This window comes from Misgurnus anguillicaudatus, chromosome 17 (assembly GCF_027580225.2).
Source record: "Misgurnus anguillicaudatus chromosome 17, ASM2758022v2, whole genome shotgun sequence".
Lineage (NCBI taxonomy): Eukaryota > Metazoa > Chordata > Actinopteri > Cypriniformes > Cobitidae > Misgurnus > Misgurnus anguillicaudatus.
In genome coordinates, this window is record NC_073353.2 from 39,856,440 (window position 1) to 39,879,798 (window position 23,359).

The 23,359-nt window shown below is 35.8% G+C and overlaps 3 protein-coding genes across 5 annotated transcripts in view; all 3 read right to left on the bottom strand.

The window, feature by feature from the left end:
* Positions 1-1,245: 1,245 nt before the first annotated feature.
* Positions 1,246-10,591, bottom strand: cd302 (CD302 molecule). The gene is made up of 6 exons (XM_055216285.2): positions 10,376-10,591; positions 8,859-8,984; positions 8,649-8,759; positions 5,808-5,990; positions 5,566-5,589; positions 1,246-2,402 (listed from the first exon to the last, which is right to left on the bottom strand). Exons 1-6 carry the CDS (start codon positions 10,467-10,469, stop codon positions 2,200-2,202), a joined length of 741 nt encoding a protein of 246 aa, XP_055072260.2. The 5' UTR covers positions 10,470-10,591; the 3' UTR covers positions 1,246-2,199.
* Positions 10,592-13,216: 2,625 nt separating this feature from the next.
* On the bottom strand, positions 13,217-14,696 carry cdk2 (cyclin dependent kinase 2). Its single transcript, XM_055216284.2, has one exon. The coding sequence runs from the start codon at positions 14,493-14,495 to the stop codon at positions 13,599-13,601; it is 897 nt and encodes a 298-aa protein (XP_055072259.1). The 5' UTR covers positions 14,496-14,696; the 3' UTR covers positions 13,217-13,598.
* A 5,540-nt stretch (positions 14,697-20,236) lies between these two features.
* rbms1b (RNA binding motif, single stranded interacting protein 1b) overlaps positions 20,237-23,359 on the bottom strand; it is a 70,197-nt gene continuing 67,074 nt past the window's right edge. For all 3 annotated transcript variants that reach the window (XM_055216279.2, XM_055216280.2, XM_055216282.2), the window contains exon 14: positions 20,237-23,122. The gene's annotated coding sequence lies outside the window, so the exon portion shown is untranslated. The remainder of the gene's footprint in view (positions 23,123-23,359) is intronic.

Genomic DNA, 23,359 nt, shown 5'->3' on the forward strand with positions numbered 1-23,359 from the left:
CTGAGGACTGATGAAATCGTTATAAATGTGTGTTTAATACTGTAAAAGACCCTCAATGTTACAGTCACTGACCTTGCCGTTCAGAATGAAAGACAACATTCCAACTTGAACCCATTGAGCGAGCTGTCTCTTTACTACCGCGTGGTTTTATACATCTTGCCGCTGATTGGGCCGACATTTTTGACACACCCACCAAACAAGAGAAAACGCTTCTAAAACCTGTTGCATTCCGTTGCACACCGTTTCCAGGAAACATGTCGTTCAACCCGGAAACCGTAGCAAAACGTTGTGCACCGGTGTGAGATTGAACGTGCCCCTGATGTCACACGCCACAACTTTCGGGTCCAAGCGCTCCATCAGATGCAAACATTCAATTAATATACACTCACAGTGAAGTGTAAGACTACATAAAAATGGCGATCCTAACATTTATCGCCATACTGAAAACCTAGATGGCCAGAAAGTAATGAATATTTTATGAAGTGTTACAGTATTGTTATAGTAGTATGTCGTGAGCTTGGCGAATGTAGTGTAACGTTACACTACAGATTATAAAATTATAACTTAAATGTTTGAAATGAATAAATACCGTTTATAAACGGAGAGTGAAGCGAGAGGAGGCTTGGACCCAGATGATATTCCTTACGTCACGACTTAACAGCGTCCTCTAGTGGCCAGCAGTGGTACCTTTAGGACATTTGAACAGGGTGATCAATGATCAAATGAGGACAGTGAATGATTGCATCACAACTGCATTCAGCACACAAATTTTGAATAAAAAAATTTGCTTTGCTTTAGATAATGTAATCAATGCATAGGTGTAGCTAAGCAATAGCTTATACAGTTAGGTCCATATATATTTACACACAAGTTTTGTTATTTTAGGTGTTTTACCAAAACATATTTAAAATACACTTATATAATTGATATGGGCTTAAAGTAAATCCTGGATGTCCATATAATGGTGGGTGATGGCATTATCCTCTCCATGATAAGACAAGCAGACTGAGTTATATTGGGAACATAACATGAGGGTAAAACAATGAAGGAGATCTATATAAACATATATATGAGCCCAGAGGGTCATTCATCTATTTCATTACATCAAACACAGATTCATGAAGAAACAGAAAATAAGACTTTAACTCTTTGATCATCTTCTGGTTATTTACAGTTTTAAAGCTGTTGTTGCAAATTAAGTGTTGTGCGTTTGTTTGTTCAAGTTGAGGTATGAAACAACACAAATCTGTTTTCAGTCTTTATTAATCTTGAAAGACCATATGAGTTTCTCTATAACAAATGGCTTGTTGTGGAAAAATAAAATCTTACACAATTTGATTTGTAAAACATTTTTAGTGGCACATCCAAACTTAAAATCTGTGATCAAAATATGGCAAAGCAGCAGTATCCATATCCAAAACGCTTGTGATTATAAAGTGCAACAAAATTTACACAAACATTTCAATCTCATAAGAGTGACTTTTTTAACACTCAGGTTTAGAGTTCGACAGCAGAAGAGATCTTATGTAACACGATCTGTTCCTCACACAGCTATCGTATGGCTCCAAGAGACTTAAAATATAAAGCATCAGTCATACGGGCAAATTTAATAGTGCTTCTTATCCTTTTAGGAGCTTGGCGGGTGTTATCATTAAATGCTATTACTGTACAGACATAAGCTTTGTGAAAAATCTTATAAAATTGGCATGTTATATAACACTACTGCATATACCTGTAGGTGTGGAATGAAATGAGAAAATAATGCTTGCAATTTCCTTTTTAGATAAACTCTTTCATTTACGGGAAATAAAAGTTTCCCTACTCCAGTGTCATCTGCTCTATTAAAGGACTTAAAAATATTCGGAAACAAAACAAAGCAGTTCAGACAGTTAAGAAACATCCTTAAAAACGAAAGCATCAACAACTAGTTATATGGCAAAACACTGATGATCAATGCACCTAATTTACCTGTTTAAGGAAACCCCATACCGTCTTATGCTTTATTGCATGCATACAGACCCTGTTCCCCATACAGTCCTACAATCCGTCCCAGAGAAATAATGATGGCATTAGTTACGACTCTGTCGTTGTTTCTGTGTAGCCCATAGCTGAGGAGCCTTTAAGCAACAAGTAAAGATGGAGACAATCATTATCTCATATACAGTCCTGCTGTGTCTTCAAACATCACAGATTTCTACTTTAAGGTATGTCTTCAACTTCTTCTGCTTCGACCAAGCAGGTCTGATCTGCGGATGGGGAACTGAAGGGATGGTTGTACTCGATAAGGTTTAGGATCGATGAACCTGGACTGTTCCTTTGGTGAAGGAACCAAACCACCGCAGAGATGACGAGTATCAGCACCACACTGATGATGACAAGAGCCATGAGGAACGGACTGCTCTCTATACATGAAGAAAGGAAAGTGATTAACATCAAGATCATCAAGATCAAGAGCGTCTCAGGTGATTTGTGATGGTTTAGATCAGTACTTCTACACAATAAAACGTTCATTGCATGAAAGTAAATGAAAGAGTGTTTTAAACCCTGTTAAAGGATAATTCCGGTATTTAACACTTTGAGTCTCATTTCTGGTTTGTTTTGGATGAACTACAGTGATGGACACAGAAATTTTGACAATGGGTCGTGTCTTGAGTTTTTGACTCGTTTAGAAGCGTCTCTTGACTGCTTCAGAATGGAAGTCAATGGCCATGCACAAACATGTCATTAAAACAACACTTAACGTTCATTTTCAAAACTGTGCTACTCACCGAGTGGTTCGTGGTGTTCGTTGATGATTAAAAACAAGTTGTGTAGCGAAATACAGTTTCTGTCGTGTTTTATTTGGCATTTTGTAAAATTCCATTGACTTCTCTGGAAGACTTAATGCTCGCTGATATATCACTCCGCCGCCGGGAAACAGAAAAGGGACTGTTTACATGTGGTTGTTGTTTTTCGCTCGGTTTCTCTCAGAATAAATTTTTCCCATATTTGTAGGGCTGGACCAGAATATTCGAATATTCATTCTGTGTTGACCTTCTATTTTCAGTTTTGAGATTCGAATATATATATATAAATATTTTACAGCGTTAATGCAGAGCTTTTGCCAAGCAGGAAGTGCGCTTCACGCTCCCGCTCTATAGGTGGCGCAGAGAGACCAACATCCATAGCCAACAGCCACCAAACGGCACCAGTGGAAGATCGCCTCAAACGGAAAATACGCTTCCTGCTTTGGTATTCACGCTAATAATGTTGTAAATAACGTTCAGTTTCTTGCAAAAACTGATTGATTTGCTTCACAAGACGTCAATATGTCACACGGAGTTATGGGGGATTACTGTTGTATTGGATATATATGCTTTAGCTCTTAAAGTGTGCGGATCTGTTGACTTGCATGACGGAGCACCGGGGTTTCTGCAAAATATCTTCTTTATTGTTCTGCCGATGAAAAAAAACATATTGGATGTGTGGAATTTGATGTTTATGGTGTAAGTGTTATAAATAAACTTGATTTTGAAAGTATGCTACTGTTTTATTACAGTTTGTTGGACTACGTTCATTCATGCTTTAGACTCAAATATAGAGCGGAAGTATATACGCGGTTGTGAGGTATCTGAAAAAATAGTTCCACTATAGCAAATAACACGGATTGACATCATACATTGCGCCAATATATTTGTTTTTAATCATCAACGAACACCACGAACCACTCGGTGAGTAGTACAGTTTTGAAAATGAATGTTAAGTGTTGTTTTAATGACATGTTTGTGCATGGCCATTGACTTCCATTCTGAAGCAGTCAAGAGACGCTTCTAAATGAGTCGAAAAGTCAAGACACGACCAATTGTCAAAATTTCTGTGTCCATCACTGTAGTTCATCCAAAACAAACCAGAAATGAGACTCAAAGTGTTAAATACCGGAATTATCCTTTAAGCGTCGCCATCCTGTACACAGAGACGCAAGTTTACTTCAATATTGTTGATGTAAATTTTAATCTATCACTACAAACTATATATTGCTGGAAAGGTCTAAGCCTATAGAATGGACATTTCAACAGTGTTTTATAAATTAAATTATGTTGATTCAATTATGAAGAGAGTGTGCCTCAAACATTTATATCCTGCTAAATGTCACTGTCCCGCCAGCGGGACGCCTACCTTACTTCAGTGTTTTGCATGGGAATTCTTATCTATAATCATGACAAACTATATATCGTTTGAAAGCTCTAAGGGTGTAATTTTCATTTTTTATCAGGATTTTGGGAAAGAAATGACATAGTTGAGAGCCATTTTCTAAAATGCCACAGGTGGGCCAATGTTGTTATTATACAATTGTAAGATGAATTTCAAACCTAAAATATCTTGACAAACTATGTATCATTATAAAGCTCTAAGAATGTAGTTTTCATATTTCAAAACGTTTTAGCAGTAATAATAATGCAGTGACAGTAATTTATTAATTTGTGACAAGAGTATGCAGCAAACCGTTGACACCTAGTGGTCATTGTTGGTAAAATCACTAAAAGTGTGACACAAACCTAATTTTTTGTGATTTTAACTAGAAATTTAGATCACAACTGCTTGAGACTTATGGCTTCATGTTTACATTATTACTTTTTTGAGATATTTACCTTTTTATATCTATTTTTATAAAATAATATATTTTATTGGATTATTTTTATTTATTAAAATAAATGTAAACTGCTATAACAATTTTTCTGTTTAATATTTTATGCTTTTATCCAAAAAATGCCAGAGTTATATTAATTTGAAGATGCACTTCAACTTTTCACCCCCCCCCAAACTCAAAAGGGGTTAAAGGTGCCAAATGAATCCAGAGTCAGTTTAAAATGTCCATTTACAAGGATTTGCCTTTAAAATGAAATGGTCTATTATTACCTTATTTGAAAGGGTCATGAATAATAATGTTGAGCTCTGCTCTGATTGGCTGTTTCTCAGAGCAGCTCCTTCATTAGCTCTGTGTTTGTGTAAACAGATCTTATGTTTGAGTCTGTATCAGACGAAGAGACAGATTTTGAGGAATAATCAATTGTTTGGAGATTGTTAATGGACGTTTCTGAGTTTTTTTCTGTATGGACCTGCAAAATGTAACTGTAATGTCAATAGTAGAACTTCAGCCTGAACGTCAGCATATAGCATTAACTAGCATATAGCGCTAACTGGCATATAGCGCTAACTGGCATATAGCGCTAACTAACATATAGCGCTAACTCAGCAGTCACAACTTTGGTTTTAGCATTGTAACATCATTGTACTTAATTTAATATTGTGGCGTACATCTCGACTGTAAAGTTACAGTCGGTGTTATTGGTCTGTTTTCCAGCGCACAAGGTTTACATAAGAAGGAGGAAACAATTGTGTCTGAGGTATACGATATGTCATGGTACATCATCTCATAACATTTCCTCTTTTTGAATGAATCAGAAAGGCACATCTGACTATATGTCTTGGGGCGTGTCGATTGTGAGTCTCTTCTCTGACTGAAAGAGTGAAGCATGTTGTTCATTTCTTATTTTCAGTATACAAGTTTATTTTCTTCACACTTACTTGGTGCGCTTGGCCAGATCGCCTCTGAAAAACAGATCAGAAAATAAAACGAGTTATGGGACAGTCTGCATACTTTAAAATCACAAAACTACCAAAAAGATAAACTTATGTATCCGCCATACATTAGAGCAAAAATACTAATATTATAGGTTAACTTTAAGGAACACGCAAAAAAATAGTGTCATAATGCAATGATGAGATTTGGAGCATCGCATTTATGTAATCCTGGAGGAAAATCTTACTGGTCTGACATACGACGCCAGTCGCAGGCTCATCTGAACAGCTGACATTTTCCCATTTTCCTGTGCTGGAGTGAAGAACGATACAGGTGTTTAAGAGAGCAAGATCCGTTTCATCCGAGCCTCCGTCTTCCCAGTTATTATACAGCAAAACACTTTTATCATCATTCCACCTGAACACATCATCTACAAAAGACAGAGAAAGTTCATGTTACCAATAAGTGAATAAATGCATATACAGTCATGGCCAAAAGTGTTGGCAGCCCTGAAACTTTTCCAGAAAATGAAGTATATCTTATAGAAAAGTATTGGAATTACACATGTTTTGCTATAAACACAAAACTAAGCTAAGGGTGCCAATAATTTTGGAGTTTTGTGTGAAATTATGTCAAATGTGCTTTTTTCCTGTTTTTTGTTGTTGTTGTTGTTCAAATACACACAAAGGAAATAAACATGTGTATAGCAAAACATGTGTAATTGCACTACGTTTCTGCAAGAAATACTCAATCCTCCCGGAAAATTTTCAGGGGTGCCAACACTTTTGGCCACGACTGTATATACAGTACATTAGCCATACAATATTCAATAAATCCCAGAAAAGTCAAATATCTTAAAAAATAAAATAACAGCATCATCACAATATAGCATGTGACAGTTCTGTAAACCAACCTCATTTGTAAGCCCTTAACCAGAAGATCAAAGTTCAGTTTGTCTTCTAGTTCATTCTTTATTAACTAAACAAAATCTTTCATCTTGAAGCCAAAAACAAGTACAGTATAAGAGGTAAACCTCTTCGACCAGACCCTAAAATAACAGGATTTCCATGTGTTGTGAGGAGACGTGTGAACATTGTGCTATGGGAAAACTAATGCACGCATTTATGAACCACTGATGTAACAAGAACACACTGAGTAGGGCTGCAGGATTCATTGTATTTTTATTATGATAACGAAATGTGTGCCTTATAATTAATTAATAAAAATCATCATGGTATTCATGTGTCAAGACCAAGCACAAAACACACGGTCTAAAATCAAGTAATGTGTTTGTTTGCTGTTATGGGTGGAGTCAGAGTATACAGAACGAATGAGGGACAGCGTCTGAATTGTCATTCACCTTGAACGAACATAATGGCAGAGCAACAAGAAGAAAGTGCAGTTAGTTAGTACGTTAGTTCCCAAATTGTAAGTCGTAATGGCATATCATAGCCTTGTAAAGTGTAATAAAAATATCGAAGTGAGGTTCTTAAAGAAAGAAGAATCGTGATAATTAATTGCGACCAAAGGTTTGAGCAAAATAACCATGATTATCTTTTGTCATGTTGACACTAAACTCTGATTACACATGAGATTGCACGAGTATCTGGCAAACGTGAGCGTCTCTTTTATAATAAACCCCATGCAGCAGGCACTTATTTTGACATCCCGGGTAATGCACATAGGTTCACATGACGCGCCGCACACATATTTTGAAATGATGAGCTACACACATGATGGGCTAGAGTCTTATTTACAAATTAAATATGAACCTCAATGTATTTATACCATTTTAATATTATATTGTTTTATAAGAGGAGGCTTTATAGAAATCTGTATGTACAGACATTCGTTATGGGCATTCTTTGGAGTTTATCACAAGGCTTTTTTAACTCTTTCCCCACAATTGACGATTTAACTCGTCAACTAAGAGAAAACGCTTCCCTGCCAATGACGAGTTTTTCAGGCAATCCGTATTTCCGCTATTATCCACCAGGCGGCGTTCTTACCTAACTTATAAAACCCAGAAGCAAACCCTAATGCTGCATCCAGCCACGGTAGAGGCATCAAGAGCGAGTGTGCGTCTCGTGGAGCGTTTGATGCGATTCAGCCTCATTCGCACATCTAGTTTTTCGCCACATTAACCAATCAGGAGCTTGCTCTAATAGTGACGTGTTTACAGGAAGCGAGTGGAGTCGCAGAAGCCCCTCCCATGACACGAATTTCTGTCTGAATGTCTCGATGACTAGAATTTAATGCGCAAATGAAGTGAGTACACTCAAAATGTTCAAGCGTCCAACTACGCGTGGTAGACGCAAATTTGACACCTAAAACGCGTCTGGTGTGAACCCACAGTAAGGACAAACAGTTTAATGTGTATGTTTTGATGATCGCTCTGAATCTGATCTCTATCAAAGTCCTTCACAAAAATGCAATTTTCTCGCTTTTTGCTCAAAATCCGGTATTTTTCAAGAAACCTACCCATATTTCAGAGGTGATTTTTTGTTTGAAAGCAAAGGGTCTGATCTTTCATTTTTATGTACAATGTATGTTTATATATGTATTTAAAACATTTTCTGGAAGGCATTAAACTTTTGTAAAATCATAAAAAAAATGCTTGCATTGGCTGGTAACTTTTTTGTAAGCACTGGCAGGGAAAGAGTAAACATTCACATCGCTATTGGTTTTATAAAGTATTGTCTGAATACTTAGAAGTATACTGGCGATAAAAATGATATGAGCATTCAAACTGGTCATGATTTACTCAAGGCATTCAATATACTGAATAAGCAACAGTCTAATAAACAAGTCTCTGCCAAGGTCTCTGCCTTAATAAACAGATTAGTCAAGTTAAGCTACATTCCAGAGAGGGAACACTGGAAAATATCCAGTAATCTTCTTAACCATTTGTGCTTTACATGGAAAATAATATTACATCTTATTACCATTTACTTCCCTTTTCACACAATCAATTTTTCCTATTTCCCTTTGTGATCACAACAGACACATAAATAAGCTCTCCTGCTACAGAAAACCCTCTTGACACAATCCAAGTAAACTCTGCTTCTCTCTTTCGTGGGTTACTTACCATCGCTGTCATAGTCAATCCCAAGCCAGATGCTTACATCGTGCTTCCACACATTAGGGCTGTACTTGACAATGAAGTCATTCACTGGAGCACTTTTAACTGTCAAGAGACCTAAAAACATATGTTAAGGGGTTGTTAGACAGGCCACAATATCATATACAGTAACGAATAAGAAAATGTCTGTCATTGTTTACAAAATAAATGTTTTACCATATAATTTACACTTTTCTTGTGCAGATTCAAATGAGTAGCTTTGTGCCGTGTCCTCTTCTCCATGAACAAAGTGATAACAGTTGTCACCAAACGGCAACCACGTGCGTCCATCTGCTGGGCAGTCTGTGTAGATATGACTTCATTACACAACAACATATCAACAACAGACTGAAACAAACAACACTGTTGAATCTGATGACCTGTATCACTTAAAAAAAACAGTTCAGAAAAACAGATAATTACAGAAATCCTCATTATGTGAAAAAAAATATTTCCATGATGACTTTCTAGGCCTCAATTAAAATATTACAATTCCGTTAAATTATAATAGATATATTGAATATTATCCACAAAACAAACTCTATGGTAAATCTATTAAATGGGGTCATATTATAAGATTTTTTAAAGATGTATAACCATGGGTTTAAAGAGACGCGAGTTCAACGATTTGCGCGAGTAGATTACATACAAAGTCAAGAGACGGGATCAGAAAAACACGCGCTTTTCGCCTTAAACGCATCTTCGCCCAAGTTGAAAATATTCAACTCGAGTGAAAATTTCAAGTTAAATCCCGCGAGTAATCTAGAGCGAGTAACACGATGACCTGCGTTTGGTGTGTACGTAGCATACGTCTTGGTTTGCACCTGAGGGCGTATGTGAAGTTTTAGCTCAAAATATCATATAGATAATTTATTATAACATGTTAAAATTGCCACTTTGTAGGTGCGAGCAAAAATGTGCCATTTTGGGTGTGTCTTTTAAAATGCAAATGAGCTGATAAAAATGCAAACACTGATCGCCATAATGGTGGTTTGTTGAAATTGAAACTCAATTATGGTGTCAATTATTTTTTCTCTCTTTCTCTCTGCACTAAATGGCAGTGCCGTGATTGGATAGTGCAGATTAAGGGGCTGTATTATTATAATAAGATCCCCTTCTGACATCACAAGGGGAGCCAAATTTCAATGACCTACTTTCTCACATGTTTGCAGACAATGGTTTATCAAAACTAAGTTACTGGGTTGAACTTTTTCACATTTTCAAGGTTTATAAAAGCACTGGGGACTCAATTATAGCACTTAGATATGAAAAAAGTCCGATTTTCACGCAATGGACCCTTTAAAAGATTTTAGGCCAAGTGGGTAATGTGGAGGACAAATAAACAAAGTCGCAACTTCCTCTCTGATCTTGAGCTGAATCAAACTTTGTTTCCAGTCTAAACCAGCAGTTAAAGCTCGTGACAGTCAACGAGACAAAGTTAGTCAATGATACATCATGAAAAGTTTGAACTTCAGTTCAAGAATTTTGGTTGTACATAAATATAACAAAAAAACTGCAACAGTGACGTTAAGTCAGTTAAATACATGCTAATAATGTCAATCTGCACGTTTACTTAGTAAACATCAGTAAGCATGTACAGTAAAGTTAATAAAAGCAACTAATCACAGTAACTAGCTTGTGTATATCTCAATATTATTAAGTGACACAAAGTGTAAAAAGTCGCAATAACTCACCAGCAGTGTCCTGTCCTCGCTTTAAATGAGACGTTAAAATAAGAATAGCGACTGTAAACAAGGCAAAAACACGACAATCTTTACACGACTCCATGTTTTTAGTTTAGTCCAACGGAGAACAACGAACTAAAAGCGTCATACACACAACACACATGCCCGCGCACGCACGTACACACATACACAGACGGACAGACAGAACACAACACGCAACACACATGCCCGCGCATGCACGTACGCACGCGCACACACAACTCATCACACTCAGATTTGTGAGTATGTGAAAAGTGAGGGTCACCTCAGATGTCCTCTAAAGTTCGGCTTGCTTTTCTACGGACATTTGCCAAATATGCGCCAAAACAATCTCCATAAGATTAGCCGTGTTGCAAGTACTTTATCAAATATTTTCAGATATCACACATAAAACGACAACGATTGTGGAGGTTAATAACTTTTAGATAAAATTTTAAACATTGGAACGCGACCTGTTTTAAATACTGTAACCGTCAGGGGGCGCAAGTGAGCAGGCTACAATGACTGCAACTACAGTAGCTGTCCCGTTTTGTTGGGAACATTTTATAAGCACAAACGCAAAGCCCAACTTTAAGTTTTTCTGGATTGATTTAAAGTTATATTATGACTTATATTATACCTCACTACTAATGATTTAGCAGTGATGAGGCTGAAGATGATTTTATTGTAAAGTTAAAGGGATAGTTCACCGGTACGTTGTATACTGTATACACTGAAAATTGAAACAATCTATAATAAAAAACTGTTTATCAAGATAGAAATAACTAAAATTAATAAAACAGTAAGTGTTAAAAACACTTAAAGGGACAATTTACCGAAAAATTATAATTCTGTCATCATTTACTCACCAGCAAGGTGTTTCAAACCTTTGTTCTGCTGAACACAAAGGAAGGTATTCTGAAAAATGTTTGAAACAAAGCCTGAAACAAAATCTGGGGCACCATTGACTTCTATAGCAGGAAAAATAATTCTATAGAAGTGAATGGTGCCCCTAATCTGTTTCATTAACATTTACCAAAATACCTTCCTTTGTACAAAACAAAGGTTTAAAACGCCTTGATGGTGAGTACATTTATATAGGTTTGAAACAACTTGGTGTGTAAATGATGACTGAATTATCATTTTTGGGTGAACTATCCCTTTAAGTGTTTTTAACATTTACTGTTTTATTATTTTTTCTACTTTTGATCAACTGTTTTTTATTATAGATTGTTTACATTGGTCAGTGTATGATTTTTGTTCATTTAGCCAAAAAGGATGTTTTCCCATTGACACCCTAATATTTACTGACGTTTTTCTACATGGCACATTTTCTATACAAATATCAAGCTACATTGTGATGCACATTTTTATTGTCTGATTTTAATGCCAATCTATAGTTATTTGGCACACAACAAGAGATGAGAAGATAACAGACTTCAGTTTAGATCATGTGCACTTAGGATGTTATCTTATGCATTTGACAACTGGACTAAAACATACCAGGGACCTCGTTTATAAAGCGTGCGTACGCACAATACGTGGAAACGTGAAGTTCAAAATATCTTCCTTTGTGTTCAACAGAAAAAAATAATTTATACATGTTTGTAACAACATGAGAGTGAGAAAATGTCGATAGTTCATTTTTGGGTGAACTATCCCTTTAAAACTAAACAGAAAATTAATTTGCAATATTTTCCATTTACATTTAAAACCGAACTGATCTATGATAGCACTACTATACATATTGGTAATATGAATAAAATATATAGTAATATGACATTTAAATGATGAAGATATTTATAGCCAGTGGTGTAGTGCAGGGTATACCCACTTCTTTATTTGATAGCCATGGAGTATACCCGGATAAAACTTGGTTTTAAAAATGTCAAGCATGAAAATGTAAAAATTGCTTAAATTTACTTTTTTTCCCACCAGACATTGAAAAACAAAGTCTGGAGTAAATGGGAACATTAATTTAAAAACTTTTACTTATCATTTAACACTTTTTGTAACATAATTTAAAAAATTTAGTCCTAAAAAATCTCATTACTGCAACAGTAAGAAAACATCAACACTGACATATTTTCAAAATGACATGACAAACCTGAAAGAACATAATTTGGAGATTCTGCACATGCATTTAAAATCAAAGTATTATGCTTCTATTAATTAAATTAACATTTAATAAGCATCTGTTGCGGTAATGATATTCAAAACGTCGTGTAAGCATTCTGACAAGACAATATTTCAAATTAACTGTAAAAAAATGATCTTACCTGGTAGCCATCTTGAAGTAACTGGTCCATGTGCTTGGTCACTCAAAATCAAACTTTATTCAAATTCTGTATGTGTGCTTAAACTGTTCTCAAAAAGTGTTGCGGAGGATGAGAACATCAGGCATGGACACATCATTTTCCTAATTTTTCTTCATTATTATTATACATGAATATTCAGTCAATATTTTTTCTGTCATCTAAAGTAGTCTAGCAAAACATCTTATTTATTTTTTTTCTTAATATTTTTGTGTTCATTTGATTAAATTACAACATAACGCATGTTCAAACACAGCCGGACACATTGCGGTAATGAGAATTTCAGCAGAAAATGAGATTAAATTTACAATTATAAATTCTTATGTTGAAATCACACATTGTACAAGGTAGAACACAGTATTGTGTTAATGGTACTATAGTTACTATAGTACACATTTTAAAGCTAAAATCATTAGTGCCGTGGTGTTTCAATGGTTTCGTGAATCACCCACCCTTCTCCAGGCACCACTTCACCACACTGTGTATAGCCATGTGAATATAAAACAAACTTGCGCACTTTTCAATAATTAGACAATTTTAATCTCAGCATAGAAATAAACATTGAAATGTCAATGAAGATATAAGTTTTATACAGAGGGTTACATGTTATATGAACTTACATGACCATAACAACGTATTCAACTCAAACTATACATGGAATGTGTCTTCTAAACTAGAATGGTTATGAGAAATGACATATGATGGTAACATAACTGACGTGGTTACTAACAGCAAAATATTCAGTAATATGTTAGTGAATATCTTTAAAATGTAATAAAGAACCAAGAGTGACAGAGAGAGAAAGTACAAATGCTTTGGTCATCATAAAACGGAACAGTTCCCAAAGAACCCGACATCATTCTCCTGACAGAAGAACCCAACATTCAGTCCAAGCCATCTCAGAGGCGTAAAGAGGGTACTGGCATTGTGACATCCCGAAAGAACCGATGGACCAGCGCGTTCTTGGCGGAAATCCTTTTGTTGGGATCATAGTCCAGCATTTGCCCGAGAAGATCTCTGCCATCCTCATCCAGTGGTGGCACCACTTTAGAGAGATCCTGCCGTGCCCACTTCGGAAACGAGGGTTTGTAGTCCGGCATCGAGGTGACTCCCGGCCACACGGTCTCATCCGGGGTGCCCAGGGTCCGGAAAATCCGAAAGAGCTGATCTATTTCTGAGTCACCGGGAAACAATGCTCTTCTGGTGATCATTTCAGCAAAGATACAGCCTAAACTCCAGATGTCAACCGCTGTGGAGTAATATTTACATCCCAGGAGGATCTCTGGAGCTCGGTACCACAACGTCACGACTTCGTGCGTGTATGTGCGCACCGGCACACCGAACGCCCTCGCGAGCCCAAAGTCCGCCAGTTTGATTTCACCCTGAGCGTTAATGAGCAGATTTTGGGGTTTGAGATCTCTGTGGAGAACCCGATGTGAGTGACAGAAAGCCAAACCCTGGAGCAGCTGGAACAGGTAGCTCTTGACGAGCGCGAGGGATATACCGGAGACGGATGACGAGTCCATAAACCTCTTCAGATCCTGATGAAGAAACTCAAAGACGAGGTAAAGTTTGTTTTCTGTGTGGATCACATCGCGCAGCTTGACGATGTTCGGGTGGTTGAGCTCCTTCAGCAGGGAGATCTCGCGGATGGCGGTGCTCGGGACGCCTTCGGTCTCCGTGTCCAGTCTGATCTTCTTCAGCGCGACCGTTTCTCCCGTGACCTTGTTCTTGGCTTTATAAACCACCCCGTACGTTCCCTCGCCGATCTTCTCCACTTTCTGAAAAGACTCCATGTCAAACTTTCTTTAGTGTGTTTAAAACAGCGCGCGCGACTGCTGTGCGGCGACCGGAGTTTCAGTCGCGTAACTAAAACATTAAAACACGGTAAAAACACGGACAACTCGGTTTCATGTCACAACAAACCGTCCCGCCAATTCTCTCAGCGACTCGCGCGCTGTCGTGTTGCTAAGACGTCATCTTTCTGCAACTACATAGCGAGTCACGTGACGACCGGCGCGGAGATGACGCCGCTTCCGTTTTCAGATAAAATAAAAGTTTATATACAGAAGCTCTTAAAAGCAAAAACGATTCTTAACAGTTGGATACAAAGAGATCTCGATTTTTGAAAAAAAAGAAAAAAATCCTGTTAACTAAAAGATTTGTTTATAGCTTCATCTCTAACTATACCTCCATATTTAATAAAAGAATGTAGCACTGCAATATTCAACTTTATATGGAAGAATCAACATCACTATATTAACAAAAAAAATTCATAGTTATGAAGGAGGTTTAAATGTTATTGACTAAATAATAAATAGTGTTATAAAAACCCAATGGTTAAGATTCCATATGGCAAAAAAATAAATTTCTCTGGCCAAAAATATATGCTAAATTTATTTACATAAGTATTTTAAGCTTAATTAAATATATTTTTAATTTGAAAATATACTAGTCAACATTTGAAGTGGATCAAAAAAGTTCATCAAATTTGTCCTAAAACAGGAACAAGTATTGGGTATCGGTTTTAAGACAACTTTTATGAAAGGTTTTGATCCACTTCAAATGTTGACTAGTGTATATTTAGCTTTAACCTTCATATATTAACATATATTTCAACATGTATTTCATGGGAAACAAATACATTTCTAATTTTACATCCCATACGGGAAATACTATATTTTTCTAGCCAAAATATAAAAGTTATAAATTGTTATAAGTTGACTTGTATAAAGTGTATAAGCATGTATAAAAGTATAAGTTTATTTTTGCTGTTGAAAATTTAAAATACAACTTTTTCTCCCAATGCGACATGAATATAAATGCTTAAAAATATATTTATCTTTAAAATATATTTCAAAATATAAAAAAATGGCCAAAAAATATATTGGTAAAAATACATTTTGTAAATATATTTTTTGCCATTTTCTTTAAATACATCTTTTTTTTTGAAAATATATATTTTTGGCATATGGGATCATACCTTCATAATACAAATGGTTTACAGTTTCTGCTTCCATTTTTTAAGAAAATTTGTGGCTCAGGGTTTTTGATAAAATGTGATTTTGAGTCCAAATTAACGTTACTTCTTAAGTTATCTACATTCCATGAGCAAGTTCTCCGATGTTGGAAATTAGCATTCTCCCACAACTTCAACCCACACAAAACTTGTATTTGGAACAATAATTTTATTGTAAACCATAACAAATCTGTATTTTATGGAAATTGGTTTCAATACAACATTCTCTCCCTACTGGACATAATGGATAACTCTGGGAACATTCTCAGTTACAATGATTTTTGCCTAAACTTAAGTTTGCATGTCACCCTTAAGAGTTTTATATAGTTATAAAGTCCATACCTGAAATCATGATATTATTGATAAAAGGAATTCTTTCACACTACTCTGTAAAATTCATTTTCTCAATCCTCTGTCTTGGTGAACTTTCTATAAAAGATCATAAATGCAACAACAATTATATTAAAAGTAAAATAAGAATAAACTATCACACCTTTCCAAGTCTTCCCAAAGTGAAAAACTTTAAAATAATAATTGACATCTAAATAATTCCTTTATTCAAACTTTAATATTGAAGATAACCCTTGTCAATATTGTGAAACTGAAACCATTGAGCATATTGTCTTTAATTGTAACTACACAAAGCAATTTTGGTTTCACTTGTATAGTAAAATGTCAAGTAGTTTTATATGTAAGAATCCCCTTGAATATAAACAAGTTAAGTTTGGTGTACTAAAAAATGATCCACAACACTACCTCATTAATAACCTTTTGAACTTGCATAATTTTTCATTTACTAATGTAGATTTCTTAAAACCCCTCCCTCCCTCCTTTCCTTACTTTATCAGGGAACTTGAAATGTTTGCAAACTCTCTTGATACCCTTTCAAATGCCAATTGTTTCATAGATCGCTGTACCCAATAACTATCTGTAACCCCTTGTTTTATCAATATTTTACTTAAAGTTTATTTTAGGGCTGTCAAACACTGTAAAAAAACATTTTTTTGTTAAATCAACTCGGATTTACAAGTCAATTCAACTTACTATTATTTATCTTGTCTAGTGATGAGTTGTTATAACTACAGGTGAGTTGTTAGTTGACTTTTCTCAACTATATTTTATAAGTTGTGATAACTCATCTCTGTTGACATGACTTGTAAATCTGGGTTGGTTTAACAAAAAATTTTAAGGCACCAAAGTATTTTTACAGTGAAATTAATCGCATACAAAATAAAAGTTTGTGTTTACATAACATTATGTGTGTGTAGTGTGTATAATTAGTATTTATATATAAAAACACACCCAATCATGTATATATTTAAGTAAAATTGGTTATATTTATATACAGTCTTGTTCAAAATAATAGCAGTACAATGTGACTAACCAGAATAATCAAGGTTTTTAGTATATTTTTTATTGCTACGTGGCAAACAAGTTACCAGTAGGTTCAGTAGATTCTCAGAAAACAAACAAGACCCAGCATTCATGATATGCACGCTCTTAAGGCTGTGCAATTGGGCAATTAGTTGAAAGGGGGGTGTTCAAAAAAATAGCAGTGTCTACCTTTGACTGTACAAACTCAAAACTATTTTGTACAAACTTTTTTTTTCTGGGATTTAGCAATCATGTGAATCACCAAACTAATATTTAGTTGTATGACCACAGTTTTTTAAAACTGCTTGACATCTGTGTGGCATGGAGTCACCCAACTTGTGGCACCTCTCAGCTGTTATTCCACTCCATGATTCTTTAACAACATTCCACAATTCATTCACATTTCTTGGTTTTGCTTCAGAAACAGCATTTTTGATATCACCCCACAAGTTCTCAATTGGATTAAGGTCTGGAGATTGGGCTGGTCACTCCATAACATTAATTTTGTTGGTTTGGAACCAAGACTTTGCCCGTTTACTAGTGTGTTTTGGGTCATTGTCATGTTGAAACAACCATTTCAAGGGCATGTCCTCTTCGGCATAGGGCAACATGACCTCTTCAAGTATTTTAACATATGCAAACTGATCCATGATCCCTGGTATGCGATAAATAGGCCCAACACCATAGTAGGAGAAACATGCCCATATCATGATGCTTGCACCTCCATGCTTCACTGTCTTCACTGTGTACTGTGGCTTGAATTCAGAGTTTGGGGGTCGTCTCACAAACTGCCTGTGGCCCTTGGACCCAAAAAGAACAATTTTACTCTCATCAGTCCACAAAATGTTCCTCCATTTCTCTTTAGGCCAGTTGATGTGTTCTTTGGCAAATTGTAACCTCTTCTGCACATGCCTTTTTTTAACAGAGGGACTTTGCGGGGGATTCTTGAAAATAGATTAGCTTCACACAGACGTCTTCTAACTGTCACAGTACTTACAGGTAACTCCAGACTGTCTTTCATCATCCTGGAGGTGATCATTGGCTGAGCCTTTGCCATTCTGGTTATTCTTCTATCCATTTTGATGGTTGTCTTCCGTTTTCTTCCACGTCTCTCTGGTTTTGCTCTCCATTTTTAGGCATTGGAGATCATTTTAGCTGAACAGCCTATCATTTTTTGCACCTCTTTATAGGTTTTCCCCTCTCCAATCAACTTTTTAATCAAAGTACGCTGTTCTTCTGAACAATGTCTTGAACGACCCATTTTCCTCAGCTTTCAAATGCATGTTCAACAAGTGTGGGCTTCATCCTTAAATAGGGGCCACCTGATTCACACCTGTTTCTTCACAAAATTGATGACCTCAGTGATTGAATGCCACACTGCTATTTTTTTGAACACACCCCTTTCAACTAATTCAACTAATTGCCCAATTGCACAGCCTTAAGAGCGTGCATATCATGAATGCTGGGTCTCATTTGTTTTCTGAGAATCTACTGAACCTACTGGTAACTTGTTTGCCACGTAGCAATAAAAAAATATACTAAAAACCTTGATTATTCTGGTTAGTCACATTGTACTGCTATTATTTTGAACAAGACTGTATATATATATATATATATATATATAAAAAAAAGATATATATATATAAATTATATATTATATATATTATATATTATGTGTATACAGTATTAAAAGGCAAATACCACACAGTACAAACATATGTTATGTAAACACAAACTTTTATTTTGGATGCGATTAATCTTTTGACAGCCCTAGTTTATTTATTTAATTTTATTATTATTATTTGTTTTTATGTCTTTTTCTATTCTTTCTGTTATCAATTATTATTTATATGTGTTTAATTCCTTACACTTCTTTGTAATTTCATGTCTAACCTTTGCCTGTTGACAATGCAATACGTCTGCCTTTGACAAATGTAACTTATTTTTATGAGTTGCATAAAAATTTGTTGAGCCATATTATTCTTGTTTTTCTTTTTCTTTTACAGTTTTCCTGAAGGCACCAGCTTCTCAGTTTTTAATTTTGGTTGCTTTATAACAGTGGTTGTAATAACACGCCATTAAAATTATATTTCAAGATTCTAACCCCAGATTTCTTCTGGACCTGTATTCAATTTCAATTCATTGTTTCAAAGCAGTACTAAATGAAAACGTTTTGTATAACCTTTCTTTTTACAGTCCATTCACATTTCATTACCAACACATTGACACCTGCTGTTAGAAGTGGTGTACTGTTTGAAGCAAAGAAGGCTCAGTGTAAAACGCTTCATCAATTCTTGTAACTTGAAACAAAAATGAACCCCACAAAATTATCACAGTGACATCTTCTGTTTGAAGCGGTGAAGTGTGAGAAATATATTGGTATATTGAAAAGCGATTTTAAAGCTGAGCACAACTAGAAAAATGTATAATTATGAGTGATGACCTAAACCAGTGTTTCTCAACCAGGGTGCTTCAACAAACTTCTAAGGGTGCCCTAAAATGACTTTAAATTATTACAAAATACAAAACAAGCATGAAAATGAGCTAAAACAACTAATAATTAAGATATTTCTTAATTTTTTGTAACAAATATACATCTGTCTACGTATGCCAAGCTCTAGTACACTGTAAAAAGTAATAAATCTAAATCTGGAAGATAAATGAACATACACATAAAATAGCATTTACATTTAAATTTCACTGTCCAAATGCAGTCCCATGCAAAGCATGCTGGGAACTACTGGCTATGTTTACTAAAATCATTCATGTAGTTTCAACACAAAATTATTAAGTTAATTTCATTCTTACAAATTTAAGTGGATTATACATGATAAAATGAAGCTGAATTTACGCAATAAATTGTTCATTTAGAATTACTCAAATGATTCATATTTTTTATGTTATTTTAACTCAAATTTTGATTAAAAAAACAAGAATTAAATATTTTTAATACAGTTTACTCGTTTTATCTTTGTTAAATCTACTAAGGCACAGAAACACTTTTTACAGTGTATATTTTATTTGTGGGGGGCTTCAAATATTGTTGGGGGCTTGAAAAGAAAAAATTGAAAACCCTTGACCGCTGTTTTTTATGGCTGTCAATACCAACACCATACCCAAGAGACCACAAGAATAACCACATGATTAAAACAAAATTTGTGTTTTTATTCAAAAGTCCTCAAAGAAATGAACAGAAATAAAGCTCAATTAATAATCTACTGGAAACAAAGGAAATAAAGTTTTTTTGGCTTAAACACTCCAGAAAGAAAAATACAGAAGATTTCTGATAAACCAAACATACAAGTTACCACTGGCAAGCGTGTGGCACATGTAAAACACACACACACACAGAAAAAATTTACAAAATTAAATCTCATATAGTTATCTCTATGAAAATCTTTTTCAATTTTTTTTTCAAATTTTTCAAACAGTCTGTACAAAACTTCTCTCTTCATAAATTATTACTTTGTCATATAACTTAATGGCTGTCTAGTACATGATTTTTCATATTCATGAGCATTTCTCTCTACACACACACTTTCCAACTCTTCTGACCCAGACGCAGATTGGCACTTTGGATTCAGATGTTACTAGCAGCATGACCTACACAACAACTCCACAGTGACTTTCATTGGGTACCACAGACACACAGAAGCACACAAACACTTCAGGAGTGGACGCTGTTGTGAGCTGAGCACCGTGGATTACACCGCGTAAGTATGTCTGGACTCGAGTACAGATCCTGGGAAAACCACTTCCAGGGATAACATTTCCTTTACTCTATGACTTGCATGTCATTTTAAACACGTATGCTGTTCGTTTTACTGAGGAATTTTACTGTTCGTTGACAGATGTATGTGAGTAACAGTCTAAAATTTTGGCTCATGGAAAATTGCCTCTTCCTGCCCGTTTGTGTTCCACAGTAAAAATAACAGCAGGCAGGTTTGGAAAGACACGAGGGCACTAAAAATCACTACAGCCGTTTCTCTACATCACTTTCATTCTCTCGCTTACTTTCTTTTTCCATTTCCTATGGACTTCAACATGGACAATATCCTGTGATGAACAAGCAGCAGTTTGAACTTTGAAACGATGAATCTGAATGCTAGACGACACTAAATCACGCACAACTTTCCTTATAACCACAACAATAAAAACAAATTTGTCTGAGGAAGAAGAAGAAGAGCGTCAAAGTATTTAAAAAAAAAAACCTGAAAGAAATCAAGTGTATCCGCACAGCTCCCGAGCTGTCGTTTGGTCTGGAGGGGCGGGCTGAACCTGCTAGCCCGACCAATCAAAACAGAGGAGAAAAAAAACTCTTGAGGTAGATAACGGTCAACAAGACCACCAGGTCAAAAACACAGTCTTTTGGAAGACAAATTAACGAATAAAGTCTTACTAAAAGTATATCGTGATAAAATAATTAAAAAAGCATTTTCTTGTCACGCTGTGATCTACGTGTTTGTTATTTTAAAGGCTCCGCCTCGAAACCTAGTGAGCTACCTACACACTGCATACTAAGGAAGCACATAGCCTTTGGTCACGGCAATACTAAAATATGGAGCGAGAGAATTTAAAAATGTTTGACCCAATATTTGTGTGTGCTTGTGGTCTTGTTGTTATTACAGTATTCTGTACTCTTTTAAATCTCTCTCTCGCTCTCTTCTTTTAAAAATGTATACGTTTAGGTTGTTGCCTATTTAAAGTCGCCTAAATAGACGAGGCGCTAGCCCACTAGGTTTCAAAACAAAGCCATACTTTCAACCTGTCCTCTTTGCGTCTTTAAGTTTCACTTGTCTCCTCCTCTCTGTAGTGATGTTTTACGTTAGATTGTGGCACTTGCTGGATCCGTCCTTCATGCTATTGTTGTCAACACCTGAACTACTAAAGACAGCTGAATGCATTTGTACAAAGAAGGCACGTTCTTCAAACTGCAATCTCGTCAGTTAAAAAGTCTCAGCATGGCCCGCTTGAGAGAAAATGACGTCACATCCGTTGATTTTGCACGATAGCTGACCGTCTTTGGTGAAGTAAACTGGAAAGTGTCGAGTTTTGTCGTCTTCTATAAATGCGCGCTGAAATCTATCTACATCTACGTTCACCTCCGTCACGAAAGGCTTGCTATGAATGTTTGCCCGCGACAACCGAGTACGACGATGATGTTCGGTCCGACTGACAGGCCACGCCCCCTCCCCAATAATCGGAATAGAAGTCAAAGCACTTTCCCATCCACACGAGTTCGATCTAAACTACAACACCAAGACTACTGTAAAACAAAGGCATTTATCAAAAACGTGATCGTTCAGCAGAATTTCTACCACATTCAAACAACCAAAGGATCTTTACCTTTGATTATAAAAACATTAAATCCTATTATTAAAACACCATCAGTTTTAGCACTCGAAACGGTACTCTAAAAGCAGATCAGAAAAAAGCAAAACACCAAAATCCAAGCACAGCGGAAATTTTCATTTGCTAGATGCAAAGCCCTACTCGTCGGCTGATTTACAAGGCAGTAGCTGGCGTCCTCTCGAGCTACTGTACAAGAAAATTTAAGGCAAATTGTAAAAGACGAACAGATCGGAAAACACATCACCGACACTCACACCTCAAGCACAAACACATCTGACTCGGGATGTCCCGCAAACAAACTAAAACAAATCTCTAGTTCAGTACAAAAGATAAAGAGAGAAAAAAATAAACACACAAATCTCAAATCATAAAAATCAGAACAATGGACATCTCATTTAGTTTCTGCATCTAAGTGACAATCCTTGATAGAAAATAAGCTTTGTTTCCTTATTAAAATAAAACTTTTCCCCTTATTTCATCGTTTTGTTTTTCGGAGAGCATCATCCGTCCATGAAACAAATATCACCTACTGGAACTTACACCAAAATAGCTGAAGTAGTTTTATTACAAAACCGAGGAACTCATTGTTGAATCTGTGCAAATGTTGAATTGTGGGTAAATCCGGTCCTTCAGATGAAACGGGTACTGATTCAGAGGTCGCCTTGCTCGCTTACAATCCTAAAAAACAGTGAAACAGAAGTAAATCAACTTTAAATTTACAGAGTATCCTATCATGACATTCATGTTAATGTCCATTCGTTTACATGTACACCAATAATGCCATTTTTCCAATAATGATTCAATCGCAGTAAGATATTAACATGACTGGACTTAACTTTTTCCTCCCGTTTACATGCAGTTTATATTTTCTGATTGGGTGATTCTCACGAAACCATTGAAACACCACGGCACTAA